This window comes from Podarcis bocagei (genome assembly GCF_964188305.1).
Source record: "Podarcis bocagei genome assembly, chromosome: 10".
Classification (NCBI taxonomy): Eukaryota; Metazoa; Chordata; class Lepidosauria; order Squamata; family Lacertidae; genus Podarcis; species Podarcis bocagei.
In genome coordinates this window covers 69,367,844-69,388,692 of record NC_138135.1, presented here as the reverse complement: position 1 = coordinate 69,388,692, position 20,849 = coordinate 69,367,844, and the positions used below count along the sequence as shown (strand labels likewise).

General features: G+C 45.8%; 1 protein-coding gene across 4 annotated transcripts in view; it reads left to right on the top strand.

The window, feature by feature from the left end:
* Positions 1–72: 72 nt before the first annotated feature.
* The window catches only part of CPNE8 (copine 8), a 65,698-nt gene continuing 44,921 nt past the window's right edge, over positions 73–20,849 (top strand). For 2 of the 4 annotated variants that reach the window (XM_081211646.1, XM_081211649.1), the window contains exon 1: positions 73–247. In XM_081211646.1, coding sequence (XP_081067772.1) covers positions 114–247 — 134 coding nt within the window. In that variant the 5' untranslated portion in view covers positions 73–113. Of the gene's footprint in view, positions 248–20,660; positions 20,807–20,849 lie in introns of those variants that run through there. The other 2 variants (XM_081211647.1, XM_081211648.1) reach the window with 2 other exon arrangements.

Here is a 20,849-nt window from a genome sequence, read left to right as displayed (position 1 = left end):
CTCTCTCCGGCTTCTCCGCCCTGCCTCGCCTCGCCTCGCCTCGCCCTGCCCGGGAAATTCCGTTAGCGCCACCTCCTTCCCCGCCTTTCTTCGTTCTTCTTTTTGGTTGCCCCATGTTCGGTCCGGACAAACTCTTGGGGCAGCTGTCCAAGCTGGACAGATACGGGAACATGGCGTCCGTGGGGGATTTTAACCCGCTCAGCGCTAGCGTCCCGGCTACCCGAGTGGAGGTGTCGGTGTCCTGCAGGTGAGGGGAGATAAACAAAGATTTTTTTGTGTGGGGGGGTGCCGGTGTCTCTGTGGATATTCGTCGTGGTTTCCTCGATGGACGGGGAAGTGGAAGGGTGAGGGAAAACGCTGCTGTTTGAGGCGTGGGCGGACGAACGTGTGAACGGGGAACCATGGTTTAGTCTCGTGTTGTTGACCCCCCCTCCCCCCACCCATGGCGGGAAGTGCGAGTGTGTGGGAGCGAAAGGCGTGTCGGTGGGGGAGGCGAGATCCCTCCCTGCCGTGGTGCCCCCCCCCCGGATGTGGAATTCCCCCATGGCACGTAGGGAAGGAGCGCGGACACGTTTCTCTCCTGCTACCCCCCCTCCCGTGTTTGGAAATCGCGCTGCCCCACGAGCAACCCCGGCCTCCGTGGGGGTGAAGCGGGCCGTCTGCGGTTGCTCCCGAGGGTCCCACTTGGTTTGTCTGAAAAGGTGTCTCCTCCGTGCAATATGGGTGCCTGCGATGACTAGCGTCTCTGCGTTGTGCCCGGGGCCCTTGAAACGGACCACGACGAAAATAGTCCGCTTAAAATAAACATGGATCGCGACAGTAATTGAGGACAACATCCCTCTTGCAGAGGGTTGGACTAGATGACCCTCGGAGCACTTTGCAATTCTGTGATTCTTACTTGCTCTGGGAGTAGAAGGCTATCACATCTTGATCTACCTGTGGCACCTTCTCCTCCAGGAAAGGGTTATATTTTCTTAGTGCGACACACACATGCACTGTGATGAAAAGTTGTGTCCTGTCTTTCCTCTGTGCAATTATGTGGCAAAGGAAAAAGAATACGCCAGCATAATATTTCCCTTCGCTGGATGTGGTAAGGCTAAGCTGTAACTTCTTGTTCTACCTGAGGTGGCACTTGCCTTGGTGCCATATATCCTCTCCTGTTGATGATGTAGGTGTTAGACTTGCAGTGGGTGTGTAACTCCTTTGCGTTCTAGACCAGAAATTCCTTTTTCTGTTGGTGGTGTTCTCTATGTAACTCGGGCAAGAAACTGTTCTGCCTGTCTTCCCCCACAATTTTATTTCACCAGGCTTCCTTGGGTGTAAGACAAGATCACATTAGGAGACAGCTCTGTACCTCTTCACCACAGTATTTCCTAGAGGTGCGTGAAATGCAGAATTTCCATTGGTGATCTCCTGGGATCGGATGGGGTGACAATTCCCATCTCTTTGTAGTGGATCACTGTGGAAAATCCCTTTTCCTTTCTGAATAAAATGAATTGGATAAGGATCTGAAACATATCTGCCTCTGCAGACAACCCCCCTCCCCTCACCCAATGCACAGAAGGTAAAAAACTAGGTTTCTTTTTCCCCAGTCTGAATGAGATTAAAAAAGAGGGACAGTATTTTTCCTTGTGCTGGAGTGAATTGAGGAAGATGATGGAATTAGTGTTTGCTTTTCTTCATGCACTAGCCCCATTTGATTTATTTGCAGTGCCCTTTTGCATAATTTGTGAGCTTGCTAAAGAGCTTCCTGCTCTTGTTTTGGTAATGGGTCAGTTGAGAATTTGTAAATCAGGGTACAAGAAGACTGAATGCTATCTGTTACAGTAAGAAGTAAATTGCAGGGAAATGTTTACTGGATTATCTCAGTGCAAACATGAGAAGTGTATTGTATGCTCCTGTTACTTACTTCTGGAGACAGATTTCTTAATCACATTTATCCTGAAGTAATTGGTTTGAAATCTTGTTAAGGAGCAGGCCATTCAAACAGCTTTCTCCACACCCACCCATATCCTTTTTCCTGTAGCCAAAAATGAAATGTTAGCCCTTTAAAATACAGTTATTGTGGCATTTCAGGCAAGAGAATAGTTGAATCAAAATACTCTTGAGAGAGAAAATTGAAATTGGTAGTGCATATTATGAAGTCAGCATCCTTTGTCTTTATGGTTGCCTCTTTTTTATTTTAATAGGAATCTTTACAGAGTCTCCTATCTTGGAGCTCAAACAAAGATTCGTAACTTATTTCTCATATAACTCTTTTAATTGAAGAATATGTAAATTATTCATGTTCAGAAACATGGAAAATTCTTTTGGCTTTGATTTTTTTCTTGAATGATTATGCCTGGAGTACAATTCATTTATAGCTTCTATACATTTTCAAAGGCCTTCGTCAAGAAAATCAGATGAAACGGAGTAGTCCTTTCTTATTCAGGAGTATTTTCTAGGTTTCGTAGCATTTATTTTTGAATGTTTAATGATAAAATAAACCAGGAGCTTTGTGTGTTGGTTTGCAATACAGAGGTATATTTGTCATGTCACCAAAAATAGTTAAAGACCAGTATCAAATGTTGGCAAAACATGGTGTGATCTGGTTTTTACTAGTTCTTTGGAGGAGAGTTGTCATGGAAGTCTTGGTGAAAGGCAACAGTCTCTTTTTTTTCATGGTTGCATTTCCGCGAAAACATAATTTGATGTTCTTTAAAAATCACTCCCCCACCAAGCCTGCTTCTATAGATGTAATTTGTTTAGATTTAGAATCATGGCACTGGAAGAAAATTGAAATTCATCTGTGTCTTATACAACATTAACCCAGGATGAATGCCACCTCCTATACACAGCTGCAATCACCAACTCAAGGTTAGGGTTCTGTTTTCACCTGTAGCTGATTTTTTAGGTTGAAAGCTACATTTTTTACCCATTGGCATCGTGCTTGTAAGTACAAGGTATTTTCTGCTTTACATAGCCCCTACAGTGCAGGTCTCCCTTCAAAATGTGTCTTGAAAACTCTTCCGTTCCAGACTGCCTTTCCTTGGCAATGTCTATGCCACTGAATCATACTCCCTGCTTCCATCAACATTTTTTTTACTTCACAGTATACGTTAATGTATCTCATCTCATGCCAACTGTGAAACACTTAAAATACATAAATTTGATAGTATTAAGAGAACTTAATATAGATCAGTTATCTTCAGTATGTGTCTCTAGTATACGGTAACTCCTGTACTCTGGCAGCTTCCACCATGTTTGATACCTCTAACAGACTGGTCCATGCATAAGGAGAAAACAGGAGGTGCTACAGTATTATAATAAATAAGCATAGGTGCTTCCAGGATTAGGAAGATTTGTAGGGAACTTGATTCAAATATTAAAAACCAAGCAAACAGCCCATCCTTCAGAAGATAGGAGTTACCGGTCCTTTACCATTACTGTACCTTTTACCTGTACCAAATCCCAGAGTGATTGTTTTGATCTAAGTTCATAAGTTATCTGCCTGTATTTAGTTTTATTATATCTGCTGCCACTTTCTGTTGATACTTTATTGTGACTTTAAGTTTTGTTGGCCTTAATACAGTACTGCTGAAACAGACATGACAGAGGAAATCAGTGAAGACCTCCCAATACTGTACTTTGTTTGGAATGAACTGCTATATTCTGATTTAGCACTCTCAGTGGTGAACCTTGAATAAGCAGATATTTCAGATTTATTACCAAGTATACATGGAAAGTAACAGGGAACAAGTAACAGGGAAAAGTTAATCCATTTAAGTAGCCTGAACTGTCTAGTTCTTTGATAATAAAAGTCCATAATAAGAATCTCCATGTAAATTTCTGATTAGCTACATTGGCCATTTATATCAGAGATGCAGCTTCTTTTACCATTGATACAAAAACCAGTCTGTGAAGATTCTGATTTTTACTGGTCTCAGACAGTGGTGTGGGGCCCCCAGAAGGACAATTGCCCCAGGCACAAAATTCTGAAGGGCACAACCAGGTGCTCCCACAACAGGCTCCCTCATCAAGGCCGTGTGGCTGAGCTGCTGCCACAGTCCAAAGATGTGGGGAGGCAAGTTGCACCCAAGCGGGGCCTTTGGGATTGGGGCAGCAGTGGTGCCTCCCCGTGGCTGTCAAAGGGACGCCTGAGCACATGCCCCACCCTAGGCCGGCTAAGAGGCGAGTTTGGGCTGGCTCAGCCAGCCTTTCACTCGGTCACACGCGCTCCTGCAGCATGCAGGCATCTCACTTTCTCAGCCTTGGCTTCACCTCCATCCAGTGGGTGACAAGCAGAGAGAAACTGAGAGAGGTAGTCTCACTCAGCTCAGTTACTTGGAAGCCCCGCTCGCATTAGGTACCTGCCATGCCAAGGTGCGGTGCAGCCTAGCTCTGAGGCAGTGTCCCAGCCACTGAAGAAACAACAGTAGAGTGCTCTTCTTGCCTTTTGCTGCTGGGCAGACAGGGAAGGGGGTGAGGAGCCAGCAGCAAAGGCAGTGCTTTGGGGCTATTGCTCCAGTTAAGCAACAGTTGCTTGGGGCTTCACTCTGAGGGAGGCTGAGGGAGAAGGGCGGCAGGGGCTGGAGGGCCAAGGGGTGGCCTCTGGTATTTCAGGGGGTAGGAGAATAAGCAGCCCTTCAACATGGCACACAGCAGTGGCAGAGACCTCCACAAGGGCAAGTACTTGGTGCTGCACACTGCCTTGCTGTGCACCTCCTCAGCCACTGCTATTGTAATTTTGGCCAGCTTGCCCAGCATCTCCAGTACTGACCCACTGACCCCTCTGCTGGATTGAGACTCTCTTACACTACCTTTTCCTCTCCCCTCTTCTTTTCTCTTGCCCCCCGATACTTCACACGCTTAATGGTTTACGGGGTGCAATACTTGCCTTGCCCTGGGCACTGGCAACCCACCCTCCGCCATGAGTCTCAGATTCCAGAGAGCGGTAGGGGATGCTTTATCCCATGTTGATGGCCTTTCAGCTGATTCCCTGGTGGCCCGCTGAAATGTGGAGTTAACCAGGGCTATTGACTGTTTGGCTCCGAAGCGCCCTCTCCGATTGCATGGAGCCCGGACAGCCCCGTGGTTTTCCACGGATCTGAGGGCAATGAAACAATCGTTGAGACGGCTAGAGCGCCGGTGGCGGATGACCCATTCTGAAGCTGACCGGACACAGGTTAGAGCTCAGTGTCGAGCCTACCAAGTGGCGGTAGCGACGGCGAAGAAGGCTTTCTTCGCCGCCTCTATTACATCTGCAGAAAACAGCAGCAGGAGACTTTTTCAGGTGGTCCGCAATTTAGCGGAACCACCTGCTACATCGGGGCCCAGTACGGGCCACATGATCTCCTGCAATGATTTTGCAAAGTTTTTTGCAGATAAAGTCGCTCAGATTCGGGAAGAGGTAGACGCCACCGTGGGAGCAGGGCCGGAGCGGGAGAGTGCTAGAGTCCTGTCTAGTCAAATTGCGTGGGATCAATTCCAATCTGTTACCTCCGAGGATGTGGACAGGCTGCTTGGACGAGTGAAACCAACCACCTGTCTCCTTGATCCTTGCCCATCCTGGCTTATAAAAGCTAGCCGGGAAGGGCTGGGCGATGGGCTTCGTGGGGTGGTGAATGCTTCCCTCCGTGAGGGAGCCTTCCCAGACCCGCTGAAAGAGGCGGTTATTAAACCGCTTCTTAAAAAACCATCTTTAGATGCGGCCACGATGGCCAACTATCGCCCAGTCTCAAATCTTCCATTCTTGGGCAAGGTAATTGAGCGAGTGGTTGCTGAACGCCTGGAAGAAGCGGACCATTTGGATCCCTTCCAATCGGGGTTCAGGCCTCATTGCGGGACTGAAACTGCCTTGGTCGCACTGGTTGATGATCTCCGGCGGGCTAGGGACAAAGGTGAGAGCTGTTTCCTAGTTCTGCTGGATCTCTCAGCGGCATTTGATACCATCGACCATAACATCCTTCTGGACCGTCTTGAGGGGCTGGGAGCTGGGGGCACTGTCATACAGTGGTTCCGCTCCTTCCTCCTGGGCCGTGTTCAGAAAGTAGTGGTGGGGGATGAGTGTTCAGACCCCTGGGCTCTCAATTGTGGGGTGCCTCAGGGTTCTGTCCTCTCCCCCATGCTTTTCAACATTTACATGCGGCCGCTGGGAGAGATCATCAGGAGGTTTGGGCTGGGTGTTCATCAGTATGCGGATGATACCCAGCTCTACCTCTCTTTTAAACCAGAACCAGTGAAGGCGGTGACAGTCCTGTGTGAGTGTCTGGAGGCGGTTGGAGGATGGATGGCGGCAAACAGATTGAGATTGAATCCTGACAAGACAGAAGTACTGTTTCTGGGGGACAGGAGGCGGGCAGGTGTGGGGGATTCCCTGGTCCTGAATGGGGTAACCGTGCCCCTGAAGGACCAGGTGCGCAGCCTGGGAGTCATTTTGGACTCACAGCTGTCCATGGAGGCACAGGTTAAATCCGTGTCCAGGGCAGCTGTGTACCAGCTCCATCTGGTACGTAGGCTGAGACCCTATCTGCCCGCGGACTGCCTCGCCAGAGTGGTGCATGCTCTGGTTATCTCCCGCTTGGACTACTGCAATGCGCTCTACGTGGGGCTACCTTTGAAGGTGACCCGGAAACTACAACTAATCCAGAATGCAGCAGCCAGACTGGTGACTGGGAACGGCCGCCGAGACCATATAACACCGGTCTTGAAAGACCTACATTGGCTCCCAGTACGTTTCCGAGCACAATTCAAAGTGTTGGTGCTGACCTTTAAAGCCCTAAACGGCCTCGGTCCAGTATACCTGAAGGAGCGTCTCCACCTCCATCGTTCTACCCTGACACTGAGGTCCAGCACCGAGGGCCTTCTGGCGGTTCCCTCACTGCGAGAAGCCAAGCTACAGGGAACCAGGCAGAGGGCCTTCTCGGTAGTGGCGCCCTCCCTGTGGAACGCCCTCCCACCAGATGTCAAAGAGAACAACAACTACCAGACTTTTAGAAGACATCTGAAGGCAGCCCTGTTTAGGGAAGCTTTTAATGTTTGATGTATCATAGTATTTTAATATTCTTTTGGAAGCCGCCCAGAGTGGCTGGGGAAACCCAGCCAGATGGGCGGGGTATAAATAATAAATTATTATTATTATTATTATTCCCATAAAAATGTAGAACTTCATTCTTAGAGTTGGTCTACTTGTCAGTTGACTTCTGAAGCTGCAGTCTAAACCAGTGGTTGGCAGTGGTGGGATTTGATAGACTGGCATAGTCACTGCTATTCCCACAGCTCTGCAGCTTGCAGCAGCTTGGGGTGTGTGATGAAGAAGAATGCAGCTTTGCAATGGCAACTCCCAGGCCGGCACAGTGAAGCAATCAAGCTTGGACCTGTCATCACTTGCCTATGGTAGGACTGGCAGTTAATTAAAATACGACTTAAAATGCAACCAGTTAATTAAAATACAGCTTAAAATACAGCTTAAAATGCAGCCTCACTTTAGTAGTAGACCATAAATCAAGACCATAAAGGGAGGAAACATGAGATATTCACCCAAGCCAGCTTGCCCGTCTTGGCTGATTAGGGAGTGTCCAGATGTTGCGCGGACCCCCCTGGTTGAAATTATCAATTTGTCCCTTGACACGGGGACATTCCCAGGGGAACTGAAGGAAGCAGTGGTGCGTCCACTCTTAAAGAAAACTTCATTAGATCCCTTAGACCTATCCAATTACCGCCCAGTTTCAAATCTTCCATACCTGGGTAAGGTAATTGAGAGAGCGGTTGCTGAACAGCTTGGTAGGTTTCTGGAGGAAACATCAGCATTAGATCCATTTCAGTCCGGTTTCCGTCCTGGTTTTGGGACGGAGACGGCTCTGGTTGCCCTAACAGATGATATCCGTAGACAACTGGATCGAGGCGGGTCAGGACTGCTGATCCTTTTAGATTTGTCAGCAGCCTTTGACATGGTCGATCATGATCTTCTGGACCATCGCCTTGCAGACGTGGGGATACAGGGCATAGCCCGTAACTGGTTGTGCTCTTTTATCTCTGGTCGGGGACAGAGGGTGGCACTAGGGAAGGAAATGTCATCACGCCACTCCTTAGTGTGTGGAGTGCCGCAGGGCGCAATTCTCTCCCCAATGCTTTTTAACATCTTTATGCGCCCTCTTGCCCAGATTATCCGGAGCTTTGGGCTGGGCTGTCATCAATATGCTGATGACACTCAGCTCTATCTACTGATGGATGGCCACACCAACTCAGCCCCTTACACACTGACCAGATGCTTGGAAGCTGTGGCTGGATGGTTTCGTGGGAGCCGATTGAAACTAAATCCTTCGAAGACAGAGGTCCTATGGCTAGGTCGGGATAGCATGGGGATGAGGGACCAACTCCCTTCTCTTGCGGGGGCCCAATTAATGCCATTGCCTTCCGTTAAGAGTTTGGGTGTAATCCTTGACGCCTCCCTTTCCATGGAGGCGCAAGTCACAGCAACAGCCAAGGCGACATTTTTCCACCTTCGCCGCATCAAGCAGTTGGTCCCTTACCTTTCCCGCCCCGACCTGGCCACAGTGATCCATGCAACAGTCATTTCCAGGCTTGACTACTGTAACTCGCTCTACGCGGGGCTGCCCTTGAAGCTGTCCCAGAAACTCCAGCGGGTACAGAATGCTGCAGCGAGGCTCCTCACAGGGTCTCTGCCATGGGAGCATATTCATCCAGTGCTTTTCAAGCTGCACTGGCTCCCGGTGGAGTACAGGGTCAGATTTAAGGTGCTGCTTTTGACCTTTAAAGCCCTTCACGGCCTAGGACCCTCGTACCTACGGGACCGCCTCGCCTGGTATGCCCCACGGAGAGCCTCAAGGTCCATAAATAACAACACCCTAGTGGTCCCAGGCCCTAAGGAAGTTAGATTGGCTTCAACCAGAGCCAGGGCCTTTTCAGCACTGGCCCCAACTTGGTGGAACGCTCTGTCTCATGAGACCAGGGCCCTGCAGGATCTGATCTCTTTCCGCAGGGCCTGTAAGACAGAGTTGTTCCGCCTGGCCTTTGGATTGGAGCCAATTTGATTCCCTCCGCCCCCTTTTTCTTTTTTCTTCTCCTTCTCCTGCAATGAGGCTCCATTTTAATATTTTAATGTTCCATTATTTTAATGTTGTATTTTATTTTTGTTTTTAAGTTGTAATCACTCATCTTGTTTTTATTATTGCTTGTAAGCCGCTCTGAGCCCGGCCTTGGCTGGGGAGGGCGGGGTATAAATAAAAAATTATTATTATTATTAATTATTATTAGCTATCCATGGGCCAGCAAAAAAGCCAAGGGAAAATTTATATACCAAATCCCATATAAGGGGTCAGAGTGAGTCTAAGCCAAAGGCTCAGTCTTTCTGGCCCTTGGAAAGATGTCAAATCCCGCAGGGCCCTGGTCTCTTGTAACAGAGCGTTCCACCAAGTCGGGTCCAGTGCTGAAAAGGCCCTGGCCCTAGTTGAGACCAATCTAACCTCCTTGAGGCTTGGAACCTCCAAAGTGGTGTTATTTATGGACCTTAAGGTCCTCCGCGGGGCATACCAGGAGAGGCGGTCCCGTAGGTACAAGGGTCCTAGGCCGCATAGGACTTTAAAGGTCAAAACCAGCACCTTAAACCTGACCCTGTACTCCACCGGGAGCCGGTGCAGCTGGTAAAGCACTGGATGAATGTGATTCTGTGGCAAGGACCCCGTAAGGAGCCTTACTATGGCATTTTGCACCTGCTGGAGTTTCTGGGTCAGCTTCAAGGGCAGCCCCGCATAGAGCGAGTTACAATAGTCAAGCCTGGAGGTGACTGTTGCATGGATCACTGGGGCCAGATCAGGGCAAGAAAGGTAAGGGACCAACTGCTTAATATGGCAGAGATGGAAATGTGCCACCTTTGCTGTGGCTGCAACCTGCGCCTCCATAGAAAGGGAAGCGTCAAAGGTTACACCCAAACTCTTGACAGAAGGCGCTGACACTAATTGAGCCCCTGCAAGAGATGGGAGTTGGCCCCCCAACCCCATGTCGTCCCAACCCAGCCAGAGGACCTCTGTCTTTGAAGGATTTAACTTCAACAGGCTGCCACGCAGCCATCCAGCCACAGTTTCCAAGCATCTGGGTCAGAGTCAGGGCGGCCGTCCATCAACAGAAAAGCTGGGTGTCATCAGCATATTGATGACAACCCAGCTCCAAACTCTGGACAATCTGGGCAAGGGGGCGCATAAAGATATTGAAAAGCATTGGGGAAAGGATTGCGCCCTGCGGCACCCCACACACCAAGGAGTGCCGTGACGACAACTCCTTCCCTAGCGCCTGTTAAACCAGGTTCAGTCCCATTGCTCATTTGCTGCTGATAGCAGCATTTCCTGGTTTAGCAGCCTGGGAATTAAGCATAAAAAATGGGCCTTTAATTTCTTTCAAGACAGGTGCCTGTTGTACTATATCAGCAAGAGGGAACCTGTTCAGTATTAATAGCACATTTTCCATAATAGCAAGTGTGCACATGTTATGTGATTTATGATTCACATAAAAATTAATTATCATTGAAGATGTACAAGCTCCATTGCATCAAGCTCAATCTTGTTAGGATGCCTTGAAACCCTTAAATTGGTTGCACCATAGACATAATTAGACATCATACCAAACCATGGCTTGTATTTTCTTTAGTTTAGAATCCAAATAAACATTTGGGTTTCCAAACAGAAGAAACTGTAGTTTGATACTTTTTTCTCTATGATCAGCATTCAGATCTCTAGGTGCAGCAGCCTCTGGAAAGAAAACAGTGGCTCTCTGGTATGTCAATTCAGTCAGCATGATAACCCATAGATAATGCAAAATAAAACCATGGTTCTGGTTTGCTAGCCAGTCACAAATATAGCTGCCAATTCAGACGTTGCAGTAAACCAAAATTAGCCTTCTTTAACCATAGTTTGGTATGTTTTTTGATTTGAACCAATGAAGCAAATTTCTCATGGTAAACAGACTGCCCCCATGTGTTTGAAGTTTATTTTTCGAAAGCATGAAAGCTAGAAATCCATAGTAAACATAAAATGAGGCTCTGAGGTTTATGCCATTCTTGGAAACATGTATTTAGAGAAACATACTTATCCTTGACTCCAGAAACATAATGATTGAGTGGCTACTTGAATTAATTGTCTATTTTATAGGTAAATGCATTCAAATGTCAAAAATGGATCAGTTGCAGTATTTTATGTGGGTAATATTCTTAAGGTTTTGTTCAAATGTGTAATGCATGGCACTTGAGGTTTTGGTAAACACATGTTGAGATACATATTCACATTCAGCTGGCTTTTAGCTAGGGAAATAAAAATATATCCAAATAACTTTTCAGTATGATAGGCTAAGTTACACAAAGCAGAAGAAATTTAGTCTAGTGACACCTTAAATACTGACTTATTTTATTGTTGCATAAGTTTTTGTGAGCCTCTTTTCCCACCACACATTTTATCTTCATAGCAATTCCATGAAGTAGGTTAGACTGAGAGAGAGTGACAGGCTAGGATCGCCCAATGACCTTAATGTCTGGTTGAGATTTAAACCTGGGTCTTGTAAATCTTCATATATACAGCACATACCCTTTTTATAGGCAGTTCTTTCAAGAACGTATGTGAATATTCTAGAAAAATATTTCATGTTTGACATGGTCTTCCACAATTTAGGGAAGGTAAGACTCCTAAATATTAGAAGAGGTTTGCTAGTTTAGACCACATTGACTTTATACTGTCAACATACTGGTCCACCTAGTCCAATATTGTCTACCCTAAGGGTTGCCAAGCTTTTTAAATCAGAAGGCGCATCTTGAATTTTGAGAAAGTGCAGTGGGCGCCAGCCACAAAATGGCTACCATGGTCGTGTGGCATAACACAAAGCAGTGGCGTAACGTGGGGGGTGCAGGGGGGGCCAGCTGCACCGGGTCCAACATCTGGGTGGGGGGCGCACTCGCACTCGCAGCTCTCTGCCCCCTGCTAAAATCCACGGGTTAGGGGGCGCAAATTACTTGCCTTGCCCCGGGTGCTGACAACCCATGCTACGCCACTGACACAAAGTCAGAAGAAATACAGTCATTGCTCCTCTCCCTTACTGGACATCCTTATACTTGTTATGGGAGGTCACCTATGTCCTGCTGATCCTGATTGTGGAAATTTCACTATTTTGATCCCTGTCCATTACTTTTGCTGTAATAACGGAACATTTCCCAGTACCAGGAAAAAATATACAGGATGGCCACACTTTCTCTCATTCAAATACACATTCACTGCACTTGTACAAACCACAGACATACATACATCTCTCTCCCTCTCCCTCTCCCAACACATACATGTGAACACACACTTCACATATATACAGTCACACATACCTAACTGCATTTCCATCAAAACACAGAGCATATACTTGAGCACCCCTACACTCTCACACATTCTAAAAAGCCCCTCCATATGTGAGGGAACTGCTTCCTGTTAAAATAATAATAATTGTAATGTAACTGGCTCATTTAGCCACATGTGGTTATTTGGCAATGCCCCAAAGCTGGGCTGGCTCACCCATGAGGCAAGGTGAGGAAGCTGCCTCAGGCAGCAGAATTCACTGGCACAGCAGATCCCAATGTTGATCTTTCTTTCCTATTCCTAATGTAGAGCTTCCCTCATCCCTTCTTCAGACATCCTTCCTCCTCTTTCTCAAAAAAAGGGGGGTTAAGAGCAGATCCATAGTGAATATCAATCAAAAGAAGTCCTTTCCTGCTACCACCTTATCATTCATCATGTCCATCTTGTCTTATGGTCCAACCACTTCCTTGGTTAGCTTCCTGCTTATGATGTAAATATAAAAAAGATTTATCCACCACCATGTTGAGTCACAGAAATGAAAAAGCTTTACATACCTATTGTCTACAATAATGTAGATTTGGCAACAGTTTTGGTTTGTTGAGTATGATCCTAAAGCCATTTTTACATTGCAAGTTAACCTCCTTTTACACCTGTTCTTTTCCTCATTCTAGTACTCCTGTATCATTAGCTTGTTCTGAGCCAGTTCCCCTGTGCCTAGGTTTGCATGTAGAAAACTGAGTGATTCTAGATAAATCAGCAGTGTGAGGAGAGATGTATAAATAGACACCTCTCAGGTTGCCTCTGGTAAGTTCCTCCAAGCAACCAGTCAAGGAAGATTTAGAAAAAATGGTGTGAGTGTTGCTCTTAGGTTACAAATGTCTAACACTAAATATGTTTAATAGCAAAGTTGGTAGCAACCTTTATGCAGTTACTTTCATGACTGCTACCTCTGTTTAGTTTTGTAACCTGGCATGAAAGTAGTATTGTGCTGTATTCAACTAAATAGTTATGTTAATAGAAACTAGCTCAATTCCTGCTAGTGCAATGGAACTTCCCCATTATTCTCTCTCTCCCCCCCCATGCCCTCCCCAGATCTATTCCAGAGGGTTGGGACAATGCCTTTTTGCAAGGGGTGAGATCATTCTATCAGGCCAGCAGAAATGCTTATACTTACAGGACAATTTCCTTAGTGCCATATTGAATACAATGCAATCACCATAACAAGCAAAACACTTTAAAGAATTTGTAGTATTAACTTTATTTTATGGCTATAAACAGTGATCATAGTGTGTCTTTATCAAAGTTCAGCTGTTTGACTACAGTCCAGTCCAAAAAACCATAGCTACAGAAAACCTTATTAATATCATACAATTTTTAATGGTGTCTTTTATCACGAGTTGAGATTTTGGGGACTTAATGCTAAACTGTAGTTTATCATTGCATGAATGAGTCTCAGCAGGAACTGGGCTCACACCATCCCTTCTTCCCCCCTCTGACACAACTATGTGGAAGAGATTGGATGTTTCCATGTTTAAGCTAACTAGAGTTCCTAATTAAGATCCAGATTTGGGGAACTTTGGTTAGTTTTAAACAAGCCAGGATCAAACTCTGGTTTATGATCTGGTTGGTTCTCAAACCATAGTTTGAATCGGCCTTCCTTGCGTTTGAACTGGTAGGAGTGATAGAAAAACTGGACAGATCTCTATATTCTGTGAAAAGCGGGATGTGAATGAAGAAACCACTCAATCCAGACAAGACAGATCCACTAATAATTAGGAATTCAGGGGTCTGGGGAAGTACACAGCCTTTTCTAGATGAGGTTGCACTTCCCCTTAAAGAGCAGGTTTGTAGCTCAGAAGTTCTGTTAGGTTTGGCTGTTAACGCTGAATGTTCACATTTTTTCTGGGGGAGAAAGCTCTTGTGTGCCAGCTACAAGTTTATTACCGTGATCTATGTTCTTGTAAGATCCAGGGTAAATGATCTGCAGTGCATTAGGCTGAAAACTGTTTGAAAACTTCAGATGTATCAGAACATGGCATCTAGATAACTGTCCATAACAAGTTAGTCTGAACATATTTTACCTGTAGTAAAGGGACTTCCCATGTAAGCATCCAAATAAAATAAACATTTTTCTGTAATTGGTCAGTATTTTATCAGCTCATGTGACATTCATATATATATTGCCCTTAGAAATGAACATGGATGTTATGTGTTGTTGCTTTTTATTCCACCCTCTGTATACAACAACTTATAAAAGTTGTTGTATACAGTTGTTGTTGTTGTTGTTGTTGTATGTAAAAGTAATTCAGCTATCCCAGCAATCCTCTGGCCACCAAGCCACTCTGCTTTCCTTTCAGGTCTTCTTTCTTCCTCCTTGATCTTCTTCCACTTCTGTTGCCTTCTCCTGGCTGTCCATCACAATCGCCAGTCGTGGACCCTTCAACCATATAGCCAGCTCCTAGCCATATATACACTTATTCTGGCCACTCTAGTCCAACCCCAGCCAAATTCAAAACTTGTTTCCACCAATCAGAACATGTGGAACTTCTGATAGGTTTGATTGCATCATAGGAAGAAACCTAGTTTGGAACTACATTGAATGAAAGCTTAAATTAGGAGAAATTGTACGTTCTTTATACTATACTCTCCAACATTTTGTTATAGAAAGGTTGTCCTTTTCAAGCGAGCCATTATGATACAGTGGTACCTCGGGTTACATACACTTCAGGTTACATACTCTTCAGGGTACAAACTCTGCTAACCCAGAAATAGTGCTTCAGGTTAAGAACTTTGCTTCAGGATAAGAATAGAAATTGGGCTGCGGCGGCGCGGTGGCAGCAGGAGGCCCCATTAGCTAAAGTGGTGCTTCAGGTTAAGAACAGTTTCAGGTTAAGAACAGACCTCCAGAACAAATTAAGTACTTAACCTGAGGTACCACTGTAATGCCCTTGTTCTCACACCAAATTTCACTGCCTTAGTGCCTCTGTCTTCCCTTGTATGTCATACATTGCTTGAAGACTTTATCTATCCACTTTATTTATTTACTCAGCAAGATATTGTCTACCATAAAACTTTTACTGTTGTCATCCACCTGCCTTGAGACCTTGTGGTGAAGGGTGGGTAAGGAATATAATTAAATAAAGAAACTGATTGGGAAGGGAAGCTGACAAGAGCCGAGGAGGGTCTGGTTTCGATTATATCTTCCCCATGGGATGAAGGTGAAAAAAAATTATGAGTATTCAAATTGGGAAGAGGTAGAATTTACCATTGACATATACTAGAGATTTAGAGAGGCTGGAGCGCTATAGGCTAAAGTTCAAGTACCAAGGACACTTGGTGAAAGATACTACAGTATATATAAGTGTTTATTTGCTAATGCTAGAAGCTGCTGAGTCAAGATAGATGAACTGGAGTGCTTTGTCTGAGAGGACAACATAGATATGATGGGCATAACATAAGCCTGATGGAATATATTAATTATAGTTGATCCTCTAGAGACCGACAACAAAAGTAAAATAGCTGGTGTCTGTTTTTAAAATGCGAGGCTAGCACACAGAGAGCCCCAGTAGCAGAATATTAAGTCCCATCATTAGGCAGATTAATGAAGCACGGGAATAGGCTATTAAACCTTATTTATTCTGTTTGTTCAGCTGCATAAGGCAGCTGACCCCCTTTTCAATAAATACACTACAGACTGCAAAGTAAGTTTGAAATGCTTTACTTACAGTTTCTTGCTTTCAGACATGCATTTTCCTTACACAGCAGCAATAAAATAATGCATGTAAAACACTCTTAGTAGAAATACAGCAATTATAGCTTCAGAGCCTGGAACAGGGGTCAGCAAACTTTTTCAGTAGGGGGCCGATCATTGTCCCTCAGACCTTGTGGGAGGCCGGACTATATATTTTTTTTGGGGGGGGGATGAACGAATTCCTATGCCCCACAAGTAACCCAGAGATGCATTTTAAATAATAGCACACATTCTACTCATGTAAAAACACACTGATTCCCTTATCATCCGCGGGCCGGATTTAGAAGGCGATTGGGCCAGATCCGGCCCCCGGGCCTTAGTTTGCCTACCCATGGCCTGGAAAGTACCAGGCTCGTCTGTCTCCATGGATTGCAGTGAAAGTGGTGGGGGACACTGGAAACAGGCTTCACTTCCTTCCTCTTAAGAGAAGAGGAGGCATGACTTTACTGAGCCTATTCTAGCAGTAAGAACTCAGTGGTCCTTAACTCATTCACATACTAACTAGCAAATATGTATTTGTTATGTACTGAGTTGAATAGGATCAAAATGCAGCAGTCTGATTGGTCCTAGAACAATAGGATCCAAAATGCAGCAGTCTGATTGGCCCTAGAACAATAGGATTCAGAATGCAGCAGTCTGATTTGTCCTAGAACAATGCAGCAGTATGATTGGTCTGCAGGAGCCACCCAATCCAGCTCCAGATGGAAGTGAATCCACAACCTGATTGGCCTACAGGAGAATTCCGGAATTAGCCAATCACTTGCAGCCCATTGTGTAAATAATGTATATAAAGCAGATACTTTGGGGAAACTTTCATTCCTCCTCAGCACTATGAGCTGAATAAAGAGCATGAAATCCACACTCGACTCCGAGTATATTTCAGTATTGTTAGGTTTGTTTGCTAAACTCTCCCACACAGAAGAGGAAACTTCCTAAAAATGAGGCTGTGGAAGTTGAAAGCCAAAGTCAAGAGGGTCTAATCTCTCCAAAATATTTGGGGTTGTTTAAAATCACAATAGTAGAAGCTCAGCTAGACTGTATACAACAGATCAGGAAAGGAACCACCAGGACCAAGAAAAACGCAAGTCTTGTCCAAATGAGAGAAACAGAACACAGACTTTGATAAAAGAAATACAAACAAACAATAAGGTATGCCAAAAAAGAATTTGAGGAACATATTGCTAAAAGCATGAGGATACCACCAACTTAAAAATAATAATATCGGAAGACCCGCTAGGACGGTGGCTGGATGTTTGAATGGCAACTGAGTCAAAGGTATGCTAAAGGAGGAAAATAAGATTTGCAGAGAAGCTGTGTGTTTCTGGGTCTCATTCGCAAAGTAAAAACTGACAAATAACCTGGTCCTGATGGCATCAACTCAAAAACTCAGATGTGACATTTCTGATCTTATATCAAAAATATGTAACTTGCCTCTAAGATTAGCCTCTGTATTGAGGACTGGAAGGTGACCTGTGTAATGCCACTTTTTTAAAAAGGATCTGGGGGTGAGGAGGATCTAAGAAAAGACAGATTGCTTAGTTCCAGAAAAACTGGTGGAAAACATTGTTGAAGATAATATTACAAAGCATTTTGCTGAGTAGAATCAGAATTGCTTCTGCAAAAGAAAGGATTTATCCACACTTGCGTTTTGCCCTGCTCTTTCCAGGCAGAGGTCTATGCTTTAATGCTCCATGTCTGAGCCATTTTGTTTTTGGTTTTTGTGCTGAGCTTTCCCCATAAAAACCAGCCCTTTAAAGTTGAATAATAGCAAACGCCAATTTCGGTTTTCCACAGATTGATGTTTGCTCCAATTGAACTTTAAAGAGCAGGTTTTTGCAGGGAAAGCTCCAGAGCAAAAAAGAGGTGGGGGGTATAGACATGGAGCTTTAAATTGCATACCATGTCTGGAAAGAGCAGAGAAAAGATAATTTTGGATAAGCCCTTGGTTCTTTCTTACTAACCTCTTAGCATTCTTTGAGAGTGCCAATTAGTACAGCATATAGATGGTGATCCAGTTGACAATGTGTACTCTGAATACCAGAAAATGTTTGATAAAGTCTCTCACCATACTCTTGAGTGAGCTTGTCAGTCATGGGATAAGAGGAGAGACACTCTTATGGAACTGGCTAAGAAACAAGAAGCAGGGAGGAAGAAAAAAATATTCAGTTATTCCAGCTGAGGGATATGGAAAATGGAGTCTCCCAGGTACAGTGGTACCTCTAGTTGCGGACTCAATCCGTTCCGGGGTGCCGTTTGCACCCCGAAAAGTCTGCAACTAGAGCACCGCTTCTGTGCACACGCTTGGCGCAATAGAGCACTTCTGCGCATGCGCAAAGTGTGCAGATTGTTTCTGCACATGCGTGTGTGGTGAACCCGGAAGTAAATACTTTGCCACGTTCATAACCTGAAAAGACGCAACATGAAGCAGACGCAACATAAGGTATGACTGCATTGGTATTGAGACCCGTGCTTTTTATCTTGTTCATAAACTATCTAGGGTTGGCAGTGAGAAGTGAGGTACGCATGTTTGCTGATAGTGCCAAATTATTCAGGGTAGTTAAAACAAAAAGGGATTGGGAGGAGCTCCAAAAGGCTTTCTCCAACCTGAGAGGAGGGTCAATAAAATGGCAAATGTAATTCTATTTAAGGAAGTATGAAGTGATTGATTCACATTGGGACACCTCTCCCTATTTCACATATACATTCATAGGGTCTGAACTGGCAGTGGCTGACTGGGAACGAAACCTTGGGATCATAATGGATAGTTTGGTGAATATGTTGATCCTAGTATGAGGGAGCTGTGAAAAAAACAAATTACCTACATGCTAGGGATCACTAGGGAGGGAATTGAGAATAGAACTGCCAATATCATAATGCCGTTATACAACTATGGTGTGACTACTACACCAACTATGGTGTGAATACTGCATATAGTTCTGTTTGCTTAACCTTTGGTTGCAAAAGGGCGACCAAAACTTTTGGTTGCAAAAGGGCAACCAATGCTCTAAGGGTTTGGAGCATTGCTGCTGTGAGGAGAGGTCTCAACATTTGAGGCATTTTAATTTAGGGGAAAGATAGGTAAGTGGAGATATGTTAAAAGGTAAAGGTAAAGGACCCCTGACAGTTAAGTCCAGTCGCGAACGACTCTGGGGTTGCAGCGCTCATCTCGCTTTACTGGCCGAGGGAGCCGACATTTGTCCGCAGTTTTTCCGGGTCATGTGGCCAGCATAACTAAGCCGCTTCTGGCAAAACCAGAGCAGTGCACGGAAACGCTGTTTATTTTCCCGCCAGAGCAGTACCTATTTATCTACTTGCACTTTGATGTGCTTTTGAACTGCTAGGTTGGCAGGAGCAGGGACCAAGCAATGGGAGCTCACCCCGTCACGGGGATTCGAACCGCCGACCTTCCGATCGGCAAGACCTAGGCTCAGAGTTTCACACCACAGCGCCACCCGCGCCCAAAGGGGGACATGTTAGAAGTATATAAAATCATGCATAGTGTGGATTAAGTGGACAGAGTGAAGTTTCTCTCTCATAAAACTAGAACTTGGGGCAGTCCAATGAAATTGAAAGCTAGAAGATTCAGGGCAGGTGAAGTCCTTATTCACAGAGCATAGTGAAACTAAGAAATTTATTGCCACAAGATGACGTGATAGACACCCACTTGGGTATCTTTAAAAGAGGATTAGACAAACGGCTGTTGTGAAGGACAGACCCTGGGTCCGCCTCCTGAGTGGAGTTTCAGCCAATCAGGAAAGTAGGCAGTTAAAACCTGGCAGTTAGAACTGTTAGGTCATAACCGTCTGCAGGAGCCCAGATGGGGCAGGAGCCCAGGTGGGGCTTGTCTGTCAGAAGCCCAATCTGGGCTCCTGCCCTTTCTTGTAAAGATCCTAGAAGGGGCTGGGAGTTTTCTTCTCCTAGAATAAGAGCAATTTCCATTGCTTTCTAGGAGGAACGAGTCTATTCAGAGCAGTGGTGTAGCGTGGTAGTGGGGCTGTGGGCGGGGCACAGCGTCATAGTGACCTCTGCCCACTGCAGCAGTTGGGGGGGCATGTCCTGCCCCGTCCTGAGCTTTTGTGTCCTTCTCATCGCCCTCCAGCTTGGGGGGTGGCTGAGAAGGATGCAACAGGCATGGACCCTGGCCCTTCGAGCCCAGCACTGCTTTTGCGACCTGCGCTGCTTGCAGGGAGGGTGTCGTGAGCTGTGGTGTCCTCCTCATGGTGTCCTCCAGCAGGGGGGTGACAGAAGGGCACAACAGGCAGGCGCCCCGGGTCCTGCGAGCATGCCTGTTGCATCCTCATCCGCTTCCCAGCTGGAGGGTGTCGTGGGAAGGACGCAACAGCTCACGGTGCCCTCCCTGCAAGCAGTGCAGCTCGCAAAAGCAGTGCTGGGCTCGAAGGGCCAGGGTCCATGCCTGTTGCATCCTTCTCAGCCACCCCCCAAGCTGGAGGGCGATGAGAAGGACGCAAAAGCTCAGGACGGGGCAGGACATGCCCCCCCAACTGCTGCAGTGGGCAGAGGTCACTATGACGCTGTGCCCCGCCCACAGCCCCACTACCACGCTACACCACTGCTCTGAATAGACTCATTCCTCCTGGGATGGAAATTGCTCTTATTCTAGGAATAAAAAGCTCCCTGCCCCCACGGTGTGCCCTGATTCGGGTGTGCTGCTGATGTTGCCTGCCCCAGGCGCAGTCAGGAAATGCTCTGCCTCTGATTCAGGGAAAGGTTTAAGGTAAGAATTTTAAGGAAGTTCTTCACTATCTCTGTAAAGAGTG